The 12,107-nt window shown below is 60.7% G+C and overlaps 1 protein-coding gene across 4 annotated transcripts in view; it reads left to right on the top strand.

Moving 5' to 3' along the window:
• SEMA3F (semaphorin 3F) overlaps nucleotides 1-12,107 on the top strand; it is a 29,194-nt gene continuing 17,087 nt past the window's right edge. For 2 of the 4 annotated variants that reach the window (XM_021686872.1, XM_021686870.1), the window contains exons 1-2: nucleotides 1-212; nucleotides 4,094-4,253. In XM_021686872.1, coding sequence (XP_021542547.1) covers nucleotides 4,142-4,253 — 112 coding nt within the window. In that variant the 5' untranslated portion in view covers nucleotides 1-212; nucleotides 4,094-4,141. The remainder of the gene's footprint in view (nucleotides 213-4,093; nucleotides 4,254-12,107) is intronic. The other 2 variants (XM_021686873.1, XM_021686871.1) reach the window with 1 other exon arrangement.

Here is a 12,107-nt window from a genome sequence, read left to right as displayed (position 1 = left end):
GGGCCTCGGCTGCTGAGGCGCCCGAAGCCCGCGGAACCCGTGAAACCCGGGCCGCGGCGTCGACCCCGGCTCAGGCACAGCGGCGAGAGGGCGCGGGCAGGGCCATGGCCCCGGGGGGCCGCTAGCGCCGGCCGGCCCAACCGGGAGCCGCTCTGCCGCTGCCGCCGCCGCCCCCGCCGCCCGGGAGCCCAGGCCCCGCTGCCGCGGAGGAGGTGAGTGCGGCGGGAACCGGGAGGGAGCGGGCAGGCGGCCGGGCCACCCCGCGATCCCTCTGGGACCCGCGGCACTGCAACTCTGCGGAAGTGTCCGGGGCGCGGGGCTCGGAGAGGCCCGGGACGCAGAGGCGGTAGGACTTGAGTGGGCGCTGTACCTGTCCAGGCTGCCCGGACCCTTATCATCGGTGCGACATGGGGATGTGTGGATGATGTGCCCTGCGGGGTCACCAGTGTGCAAAGCAACTTTTTCTTATAAGATTCTGGGTGGGTGGGTGCTCGCACGCACCACCCCCCACCCCCACATTCCTGGAGCGGGAGTACGGACGCCCCTCTGGCTCAGCTCTCTCCCACTAAAGCCTCAGGCAGAGCTCTTCCCCTTAGGTGCGTCTGCCCTGCCTCAGTGTCCCGATCCGATTCGTCTGCTCCGAGGGAAGCCCTATACTGGCAGCCCCCACGTGGAGGGTCCCCCAGATCAGCAAGGCTGGAGGACCTCCAGCCCTGAAGCTTTTCTCCCAACACTGTGCTAGCCCCTTGACCCCCAGCTACCAGCTTGGGTTTGCTTTTCTAGCAGGGAGTCTTGCTTGGCTTAGGGGCCTGGCTGTATGCGGGGTGTAGGTGAGCTGGGAGAGCCTGCCGTTAAGTCCCCTATTTGGGCAGGCTGGGGCCCCAGTGGTGAAATGGGCAGGGGACTCTAGGAGCTTGGTGGGCTCACCTAGAACAGGTGGGACCAGAGAGTGTCAAGGTGGCCTGGGAATGAGGCAAGCCTGGCAGGATGGGTCAGCTGGAGCTAAGGCTTAAATAACTTATAATTCTTGAGATAACTGTTGAGAACACCATCCCATGAACACCGGGGGAGGGGGGCGACCTGAAGGCACTGGTGTGTCCACCCTGGAGCTGGGCCAGGTTGGGGGTTCCTGACCTCCTGAATTCATCCAGATTGTCTCCCAGAAGCCTCTGTCCTAGTTGCAGAGATAGGGAAATTGTATCCAGGGGTTGGAGGCTCATCCCAGTCCAGGGGGTTGGATGGAGCTGGGGCCTTTTCCGAGGCTGCACGGGAAGTGTGCCTGGACCCCTGGGGTAAGGTGTGCTGGAAGGCTAGAGCCCTGGGCAAGCCTACCCCTTCTGCTGACCCTCAGTTCTGAAGGAGCCAGGCCCGGAAGTGCGGGGGTGTAGGGAGAAAAGGCCAGCAGCCTAGCCTCAGTGCCCCCCATGCTCTGGTAGGCATACCTTGAGGGGAAGGATGAAGCTGAGCCCAGGTGACCTTGACTGGGAAACCCCTGATCATGAAAGGGGGGTTTCAATCCCAGCTATGGTGGGATGGCTCTGCTTCCTGGTCCATGGGGTGTTGGGGGAGGGGAAGCCAAGGAGCCAGAAAGGAGCTCTGGCCTGCAGGGATGGGGGTGGGTACCGGAGGGCTGGGGTGCTGTTAGTAATTTCATCTCCATGTTCCCCCGCAGCCCCTGCTCCTGCCTCCCTTCCATCCAGGCAGTTCTTAGCTCAGAGGAGCTAACCTCCCTTCTCTGAGGCAGGCTGTTCACCCCCACCCCCCAAGCCTGGGAGGTCTGGATCAGGCTGGACGATTCGACCACCTAGCCCCCTGCCCTACCCCCAGGTGCCTCCGGACCCCCTTGTCTGGCCGCCCCTTCTCTGCACCCCTTGCCAGCCCCAGCTCCTCGGTTCTTTGTTCGAACGTCTCTCCTCCGTCCCTCCCTCTCTCCTCCCTCTCTCCTCCTCCCTCCCGCCTGCCTCCCTCCCTTGCTCCCTCCCACCAGGCTTCTTTCCTTCTTTCTCTGCTCTCTTCCTGGTGGGCTCCCAGGTGGCGGTGGCTGTTCCTTCTCTGTCCACCCACCTGGCTCGCCTGACTGGGGGCTTCTCTGGGGCTGGGGCTAAGTGGAATGCATCTAGGGGCTGGCAGAGGGGAAGCGACTATGGAAATGTCCTTCCCTTCCCTCTCTCTGTCCCTCTCTTCCTCTTCTTCCCTCTCTCTTCTCTCCTCTTTTCCATCCCCCTTGCTTTCCAAAGAGGGGTCCTGGACTTGGGTCTGAGGCCCCAGCAAACTTGAACATCCCCCATTCACTCCTTTAAAGGGCCAAAGCATTATGGGAGGTCCCTGTAGGGACCCAGTGGGGCAAAGCCTTCCATCTTCCTGGCTACCTTGGGGCACTCTAAAGCTGTCCTTGGTGACCCTGACCTTGTTACCGTGAAAATGGATGCAGGGGAAATGAGGTCATGGGGTGGGTGTAAGTCATCCTGAGCCCCCTGATACATAGGATCAAAGGTCTCTGAGGGACCCAGACTGCAGTTGCCCCCCCCAAGCCAGGACAGTGTTCCCCAGCTTCCTTGAGCCCCACCCCACTAGCAGGTCAAGTTCTTGAGCAAACACATGCTTGTGTGGACGTGTGTGGGCACGCAAGTGTGGACGTGTGTATATCCACAACTGTGAGTGGGGGCCTCCCAGGTACACCCCGGGGGCGATGGTGGTTGCACAGCCCTTTTTCCTACCTGCCCCCTCTCACCAGAGCCTGCGATTCAGTCAGCACCAGCTTGGTGCCCCAACAGCCTGGGGGAGGGGCTGGTTCTGGTTCTCCCCTCCCTCCACCAGCCTCCCCAGGAGGGAGCATCTGGGATGGGGAATCTTGAAGTTAACGTGACGGGGGATTCCCACAGAGGGCACCACCTGGGGAATGGGCCAGAAGGCCTGAAGCCGCACTTCCTGTCCGAAGAGCCACCAGTGGTTTGCCCGGGGCAGGAAAGGCTAGGGCTCCGGGGGACAGGACAGACGTGGGTCGAGGGAGGGCCTCTGGGTCTGTTGAGTGGGGCCTGACAGATGTGGAGCCGGGGCCTTGCCTCAGCATATGTCAGCCGGTGCCGGGGATCAGCAGGCCGACAGGCCTCTCACCCCAACTCCAGGGTCTTGCTTCCCATGGGAAAGGGGAGTAGGGCAGATCTGGAGGACGGGGCCCACACTGTCATTCTCCGTGCCCCCACCCCCAGTGTATGGGGGGGCCGGGAGCTGGCGCTGGTGTTTGCCGGGAGGGAGCAATATGTTCCGACAACTGGTGCTGGGCTGCGTTTACCCAACGCCAGCCTGCCTGGGGAGACAATATTTGAAAAACATAGTCTCGAAACTTGGACCTGCTGGGGGTTCTGCTGGGGACACTGAGGTTGGCTCACACCCTGCTCCAGGCCTGCTGGCTATCCTAGCTCCCCTTTCTGTGCCCTCTAGAGGCGGAGCTGAAACTTTACCTGGCAGGAAGTCCTTCCCTACATCTGACCTGGATCCCTCCTGCTGTGATTTCAGTAAAAGTAGACCCTGCTATTCTTTGCCTCTCCTTTTCTGGCTGCTGTCTCTTCCATTTTAGGCTGTCTATGTGTGTCTCACTTAGCCTCCTCTCTCTCCCATGCCCCCATCCCAAGAACCAGGTCGAGGTTCCCTTGTATCGGGAGGAGAGGTTTGGCTGGGGCAGGCAGGACTGGCTTCATCTCTTCCCCCATTTCTGGAAGTGGGCGAGGGAAGGAGCAGCCCATTTGGTTGGGGGTGGGCACAAGGGAAAGAGCCTGCTGGGGACTGGAGGGAGCTGTAAGATGACCTGTTTGAGCAGGACCCTGTGAATGGAATTCAAGATGCTGGAGAGTGGGGCGTTGTTTGAATCTCCAGTGGCCCCTATTAGCTCTGGTGACCCCATGCTGCACCTGGTTGCTCGGTCTTCAGGCCCATTGGCTACACCTTCCCAGACAAAGGCAGGGCCCAGAGAGTATGTAAGGTTTGCACACTGGGGCATTCATGGCCCCAAGCTGAGGATGTGGGCAAGGAGAGTTGGTAGGGCAGGACTCCCCCATCTGCCTCACATATTCTGATACTGATTCCTCCTTCCCAGGTGTCCAGACAGCCCAGCCAGCTTCCTGGGCCCTAGGCCCCTCCCACAATGCCTGTCGCTGGTCTCCTCCTCTGGGCTTCCCTACTGACTTGGGCCTGGCCAGCCACCCCCACCCAGGACCACCTCCCGGCCACGCCCCGGGTCCGGCTCTCATTCAAAGGTAAGAGACTGCCTTGCTGGTCTCCAGCATCATCTTCTGTCCACAGCACTCGGCCTGCTGCAGAGGCGACAGGAAGAGGCAGGGTGGAAAGAGACACTTTGTGCAGCCACATGGGTTGCCCTGGGTATGTGGGTGGGGAGAAGCGGGCTGGCGGTAACTTGCTGGGAAAGACTAGAGAATGGGCCACGTGGACATTTCCGGGAAGTCTCCTGAGTCTGGGCCCCTTCTCGAGGCAGAAAGTGGGTTCTCGGGTCTGCAAAGCACCTCCCTCTGTGTGAGAGATAACTGGGGAGAGAGAGATGCCACTACTTCCAAACTTGTGTTTGTGGAAGCCCTTCCTCGCCACTGTTCTGCATCTGGTCCTGCCCTGGGTGGTCCCTGAGGTGGAGGGTCAGACGGTCAGGCCCAAACTGAGGCCGCAGGAAGCCGGAGGAGCAGGGAGCTGCTCTGCTGAGGGGTAGGTGTCCAGGTGGGAGGGGGTCCCAGGAAGCAGGGAGAGTGCTGTGGGCTGTGAGGGGAGCGTGGGCCACCTGGCGAGTTCAGGGACAGCGCGTGCTATGTGACACGTCTGAGCTCCTGAGCTCCCCAATGAGCACTTTGCTTTGGGAGTCACTGGAAGGCTTTAATGACAGGTTGGGGTCTGGAGAGTGAGAGACAGGTCCCCCAGCTCCATCACCTTTGTACCTCGCCCACTGGCAGGTGAATACACATGGCACACACTCAGGTGTCCAGATGGCTCACTCACTAGCCACTTCCTCAAAGGTGTGTATGATCAGAAGATTCTCAGCCTGCCCCCTTGCCTGCGGAAAGGGGATGCTGGGACCTGGGGTCACTGCTGAGTTCTCTGGCCCAAGGTTACTTTGTCCAGCCGCCTGCCCTGGGTGGGGCCGACTCAGCCCTGGCTGGCCAGATTTCCGGGCACACATATTGGGGTGAAAGGCTGGGCTGACTTTTCCTTCCTCAGGTTTGGCTGAGGTCCAGCCTCCACCTCACCATGTTCCCATATCCCCTTGTCCCCATGTCCCCAGCAGAGCTCCTCCCTCTGTCCTCATCCCACCCTGTGAATTGATGGGGGGAGTGGGGAGTGAATTTCGGACGATGTGCCCGGAAGGAGTCCAATGTGGGGCCTGAGGAATGGGCGGAAGTGTGATGGGTTTGGTTGTAAGAGCACCCCTCACCCCCAGGCCTCGGAAGGGGAGAAGTTTATTCTGCTGATAACTCCACCCTTCCCCAGTGGATTTCCTCAGAGCAGATTAATAAGTCTTGAAGGGGCCTGCCCCCCCACCCCCTTCCCAGCCCAGGGTGCCAGCAGGGGGAGCAGAGCTTCCCCTCCCCCAACAGGGGAAGGGAATGGGGGCTTGTCTCCACGTCCCTGGGACCCTAGAACCCAGACATCCACTCTGGGTGTTATTTTTGCCATCACCCTGGAGACCCATGAGGGGAAGCAGGCAGGATAAGACATAGGGAGGTCCTCGGTATGCGCCTTTTAAACCTTCTCAGACCTCCAGAGGCAAAGGGCCAACGACTTTCATTCCTGTTTTCCAGAGAGAGAAACCGAGGCTCAGGCAAGGGTAGGGCCAAGGTCAGGCAGGAGGCAGAGGCGAGGCCAGAAATAGAACCCTGGTGTCCTGGCCTTGCTGACACCCACATCAGTCAGGTCGATTCCTTCTCAATTAGCTCTGAAGCCGACACCCGCAGTGACTAAAAGCCCGGCTTGCTGGCAGCCATCCTACGGTGCTGACCGCCGTGGCAGCCTGGGGTGGGGTGGGACCGTGGGATGCCGGGGGCCACCCTGTCCCAGGCCTCCGTGCCCTCGTACACACACGCTTCCCTGCTCTGCATGACCTTTCCCATCCCCCGCTGATCCTGTGGCCTAGTTGTATGCTTACATGTCACTTAATTTAGTAGATGCTTGAGTCCCTACTTTGTGCCAGGCCCCGTGCTGAGTATCAGGGAGTCTGCGGCGACCAAGATGGGGTGCTCACAGTCAGACTGGCTGAAAAGATAATGGACACCCAGTTGCTCAGTAGCACGTGGGAGCCCGGCACTGACGGTGCACCAGGCCCTGTGCATCCCCCCATGCTGGAGGGTCTCCGACTCGTCATGTACACAGAGTAAGGCTCAGTGAGGAGTAGGTCCTCACCAAGCATTTGTGGGGTGAGAATGGTACCAACATCCATAGAAACTGGGATTTCACAGCCAGGCCAGGGACTGGGAAAGGGGTGGGAGCTTCTTCTCCCGGGTACACGGGAGGGGCACAGAGACGGTTGTCCTTAGAAGCACTGGTAGTCACTCTTGCTCTTTGCCTCAGTTTCTCTGTCTGTGCTTTGCCTGGATATAGCAGCTTGCATACCAGGCCCCAGGACTCAGCCTAGGGCAGCTAAAGGAACAAAGACAGGAACTGGTCCAGGCTTGGGCTTGCTGCCAGTGCGTCCGCCTGGGTACCCCAGCCAGGCCTAGAGCCGAAAAGGTGTAAGGGAGCAGGGGCCCAGAGTTCAATTAGAGTCCAGGTCGGAGTGGGGGGAGGCGGGGTGGAGGGTGCTCCTAGGGCCCATCTCCTGAGCTTCCATGAGCAGCACAGCCAAAGCCAGGTAGAAGTGAGAGGTCACGTGGGGAGGATTTCCAGGAAAGGTGAGGTGTTCCCTGAGAGCTCATGCTCGGGACCAGAGAGCCTGCGCAGTAGGACCCTTTCCTCCACCCACCCTGGCCTGGAATTCCCTTAACCCCAGAGTCCCTGGCCAAGCCTGGGAGAAAAAGCTCTCCCTTCCCCCGTCCTGAGATGATCCAAGCCAGGGGGCACCACCTCCCTCTGCAGCGAGGTGGTGTGAGCTCCCTGCCAGGTCCTTTGTTCAGCTTGGGGAATGTTTACTTTATCCCAGGAAGCCACGTCTGCAATAAGCCGCTGCCTGCTGCCTGCTGCCTGGGCTGGCTTCAGTAAGGACGTGGAGCCAAGAGGTGTTTAGTGGGGGAAAGAGGTCCTGTGATGACACGAGGTGGCTGGGCTACTGGGGAAACTGAGGCAGGCAGTAGGGAGATGGGGCGGAAGAGCCGGGAAGGATGAAAGTAATAGAAATAACAGTAGGTACCCATGATGCTAACCACGTGGTGTTCTCTCCAAGGTCTGAGGGGTTCTCCCTGGGTTTCCTGTGAGGCTTCCCGTCGCTCAGGAGCAGGATGAAGCTGGAGCCTGGCTCTGCCTGATGTCTGAGCCTGTCCCAGGACTGAGAGAGCAAAGGTTGGGGTGAGGGAAGCAGGCACAGCTCTCGACAGGGTTCCAGGATCCTACAGTGCTGGCCTTAGCCTTCCCAGCCTCATTTCCTAAGGAGAGGGCTGAGGTTGCCCTGGGTAGGCTTCTCGTGCCCTCTGCTTGTGGAAGCAGCAGCACCTGGGTTTGCTTGTTCCTGTAAATCCAACCCTCCATCACCCCAGTCCTCCACTGATTAGAGTCCCCCAGGAAGTTCTCTCCTTTTGGAGAAGGAAAGCCAAGGCCCTGGAGAGGAAAGGGCTCCTGTGTCCAGAGTGGCCCTGAGATTTGGATCTTCTCTAACTCTAGGCGTAACTGGCTTGCTCTATGTGGAAGAACACTCCGCAGGTAGAGGGCGAATAGGGGAGTAGGTGCTGGTCACTGCTTGCCCACCCGCCTCAGCCCAGCCTCCGCGCCTCTGGGGCTAATGGCCCAGGACAGTACCACTACTTACGTCATCCACATGTGACATCAGAGAGCCAGAGTGGCCAGGCCTCCTTGTTAGGAAGTGACGACATTGGAGGTTAGGAGAGGTCATGGCCCGTTTACTTCACCCAAGGGGGATGAAGAGTGGGTGAATATGGGTTGAGGTGGAGGTGCCTTTAGCCTTGATGGAGCATTGCCCCACCCCCAACCAGGCCTGACTGCATGGTGGGGGTGGGGTGAGGACCCGCCCTTGCCCCCCCTCAGGGGCTCCCTGGCCAGCCATTTGCGGGGGAGGGCAGACACTGCGGCTAGGAGATTCAGAATAAGGAGGACGAGGAGGTAGGTGTGGGGAAGCCCAGAAGCCTGGAGGCCAGAGGGGGCACCAGGGAGCTCGGTCAAGGTGAGGTGTTTCTGATAGCTCCAGTGGGATTTGGAGCTAGCAAACTGGGGAGGGCCAGTTTTCCAGATGAGCCAGGAGGAGGAAGGTAGGAAGACCCAAAGCATGAACTTGAGCCCAGATTCCTGCATTTGGGATCTCAGTTTTCCAGGAAATGGGGACTGCCTTACTCCTGAGAAGGGACTTAGAAGTGGCCACTTCGGGAGTTGGGAGGTTCTGGAGGCTGGCTGGCTGCCCCTCAGCCGGCCAGCAGTTGGCACTCGGAGAGAGTGGAGCAGGTCCTGTACTTGCCGAGAACCTGCCTGAGGCCCAGCCCCAGTCAGCCAGGTCAGGGCTGGGGGCCTTCAGCCGTGGTCCTTCCAGGTCCAGCCGAGCCTCAGATGGGCCTGCCACTATCTGGGCCTCGGCAGCATAGGCCTTGTCTCTGGTTCCCTGGCGTGACGCCCGCCCCTCCCTCCCTGGCTCCAGCTTCCCTTGGCACTGAGCGAGGAGCTGGTGCATGCTCAAGGAGTAAATCATGTTCCTTGGCAGCCCCCGCTGCTTCGTAATCGTAAAGAATTTAAAGAGAAACTGCCAAGATAAAAATCTCATCCCAGCCTGTAAAGGTATCTTTCACCCTGTGGCTTGGGAGGCAGTGGCCTCGGAGTGGGCTCCTGGCTGTCTGCACCTGGGTGTGTGCGCCTCCAACCCTGTGACCCCTCCGGGGGCGGGCGGGGGCAGACGGTGTCTTCAGAGCTGTGGGTACTTGGCCCCTGATCCCTGGGAGACCTCCTGCTCCTCCCCCAGGACTTAAATTCGGGAGAATGCGCCGGTGGTGATGGTGCTCTTTGAAAGGGCTGTCCCTGAAGGCAGACAAACCTCCATTCTGCCCTTGTGAGCTGTGTGACCTCGGGCGGGCGGCATAGCCTCTCTAGGACCTGGTCCCCGCCACCCCACCCCCGCGCCGTGTAAGGTGGGGACAGCAGTGGCCCAGTGGGAGTGACATCCTGAGGGCTCAGGCTGGCATCCCGGCCACGGTGTAGATCTCGAGCAGTGAACCTCTCTGTGTCCCTTCTGTAAAATGGGCATGAGAATGGGGCTGAGCTCACTGTGCTACGGGAGGATCAACTCTTCGAGTGCAGTTCCAGCCCCGGGGAAGGAAGTCTCAGGAACTAGGAGCCACCCTGAGGGTGGCAGAGGGGCGAGGGCGGGTCCTGGGGGAGGCCCAAGGAGTCCTGCACTGCCTCACACTCCCCCCCCACACATTTCTAACCTTTGGTGAAGGTGACGGTGTTTGGAAAGGACTGCAGGAGGTACCCTGAGCCCTGTGCCAGGAGTGGGGTCACGTGGAGATAGGGTGCCCCTACCGTGGGCATCCAGTCTGGCTTCCTGGAGGAGCCTGCATCTCAAACAGGGGAAGGGAGACCGTGGGAGGGAAGAGCGGGAACAGCGAGGCGCGTATGGCAAGACACCTGGGGAGAGGGCAGGATCCTGGATGGAGCCTTTGCACTTGCTCCCTGGGGTTTTTAAGCTCTTTGTTCCTCTTGACAGAGGCACCAAATACATACTGTGAGGAAACTCCAGTGAGACAGACGCATTGGGGAGGGGATGCCTTGGAGGGAGCTCCCCCCGCCCAGATGAGCTGCCCACTCTGATGGGGGCCCGTGAGCAGCCGCAGCGACCCCTCCTTGAGCGCTGGCCCTGCCCCTGCGGCTTGTGCTAGGGGCGACCAGACGTGGGTTGCTCACTTGGGCATTTGCATCACTGGGCTGAGAACAAGGTTTCCCAGCCTGGCCTGGTGCTGTCCTGGGAGTCTGAGCCCTGTCTCAAGGGAGCCCTTGGAGTTTTGGAGAAGCAGAGAAGATTCCTGCTGCATTTTTCTTAGAAATAGCAAGAGGGCTTTTGCCAGAGGCCTGGATGCCAGAAGGCTCCAGTCTGAATCCAAAGCTCAGCTCACGTGGGTGCCTGAGCTTGGCAGGCCTGCAGCCACCAACCCCTGCCCCCCCAACATACCCCAGGCTGCTGAGCAGTCTCAGGGAGAGGGTGGAGGCCTCCTAGGCTCCAGACGCTGACCACTGGTCCTGGCCCAGCGAAGAATGGGCCTGGGTGGCGGCGGCTGTCTGTGAGGGAGGGGGCCTCAGCTAGGCCGACTCGTGGCCTTCTCGCTGGGGCTGCTGGAAAGTAGGGCTGTCTGCTACCGCTCGGCTACCCCTCTGCCAGGCAGGGACAGCCCCAAAGCAACTGCCCCTCCAGGGGTCAGGGATCAGCTCCAGACCCCCCCGCCCCCACTCTTCTTCCTTCCTTCCTCCCCCTCATCCCCCCTTGCCTCCACCCCCTCCCATCCCCACCCTGACCCCTCCTTGGCTTCCTACCCGGACATGCTCTTTCCTTTGAGGTCCCTGCACCCAGCCAAGAGCCATGTTTCTTTCCACTTAGGGCTCGGTGCTGATGCTCTCATTTCCCTCCCCGGGCAGAGTCCCCTGCCTGTGTGCCTGCTGCTCAGCCAGCAGGGTGGGCCCCTGGGGGTGAGACCCTACAGCTGGAACTCGGGGCGGGGGGAGGCCTGTGGGCTCCTGCGGCACCCCAGGGGGCCTCTGTCCAGGGCTGCTGCCTGCACCGAGACACCCTCCTGTCCCAGCACCAGGCCTGTGTGGAGAGCTCGCTGCCTTCCTAGACGGGTGACTGACTGAGTCCTGCTTGGCCTCCCGACTCTGTCTTACTGCATCAGCCAAGGCTGACCCTGAATACACATCTGTCTGTTCGATGCCTCAGTTTCCCCATCCGAATGTCTGGGACATCCTGGGTATCTCTGGGTGGGCGATGTGAAGGGCTGCTGGGACCCCAGGAGTCCAAGGAGGGCAGCAGAGATGGGGGCCGGGTGCAGGGCGGGGGGAGGGTCTCGACACCCACCAGCCTGTCAGTCCTGTCCTGGCCTGTCTGTCTGGTTGATTTATCAGAGTAAATGAGCCATGCAGAGTTTGTTGTCTTTTGCAGTCACGGGGAGGAGGAGGTGGTGGGGGAAGGAGTGAGGGGTTTCCGGGCTGGGTCTGGAATGTGGGAGGCGGGGTGGGTCCCCGAGGCCTATGGAACTGGAAGCTGGATCCACTTTCCCCACCTGAGAAATGGATCAGTGCAACCCTGCCCTCAGGGCCAACTGTCTTCCCACCCCCTTTACCCTTCTTGGGGTACATTCCTTGCCTGGAATGTACCCCAAGCTGCTTGCCTGGCCCAGGCCATCACCTCCTGCCCCACGCCCAGGGGCTGCCCTGCCCCTCCAGGCCAGCTTTCCCCCTGCACTATGTCCTTGGGCAAGAGCTCTGAGCTTTGCCTGGCTGGTGAAGGCCCAAAAGTGTCCTCATAGGCAGCTGTGCGGGCCGTGAAGGATCCATGGAGGACCTCCCAGCCTCCTGAGTCACCGGCCCAGACCTAGAATGATCAGGGGCTCCCTGGGGAGTGAGCAGGGAACGCTGGAGGCACTAGGCGGGAGAGCCCCCTACCCGCTGGGGCAGAGTGCTTGAAAATCACTGGACATCCTTGTGCGAGAGAGGTGTAGAATCTCGGGTTTCTGGCTGGTATGTGTGCCAGGGAGACTCTGTTGCCCCTTCCCTCCTGGCTTCTCCTGGGTCAGGATGAGCTGTGCCCCCAGCCTGTCCTCTCCTGGGCGGAGCAGGCGGGCACTGGGGCGGAACGGGCGTGGGAACAGCATGGCTGATCCTGTAGACCTTAGGCCTCAGCTCCTGGCCCCCAGTCCCCAGCCCGCAGCCCCCAGCCCACAACCCCCAACCCCAGCCTGCAGCCCCCAGCCCCC

This window comes from Neomonachus schauinslandi, chromosome 1 (genome assembly GCF_002201575.2).
Source record: "Neomonachus schauinslandi chromosome 1, ASM220157v2, whole genome shotgun sequence".
Classification (NCBI taxonomy): Eukaryota; Metazoa; Chordata; class Mammalia; order Carnivora; family Phocidae; genus Neomonachus; species Neomonachus schauinslandi.
Note: the sequence above shows the minus strand (reverse complement) of the source record. Positions and strands in the feature narration are given on the sequence as shown.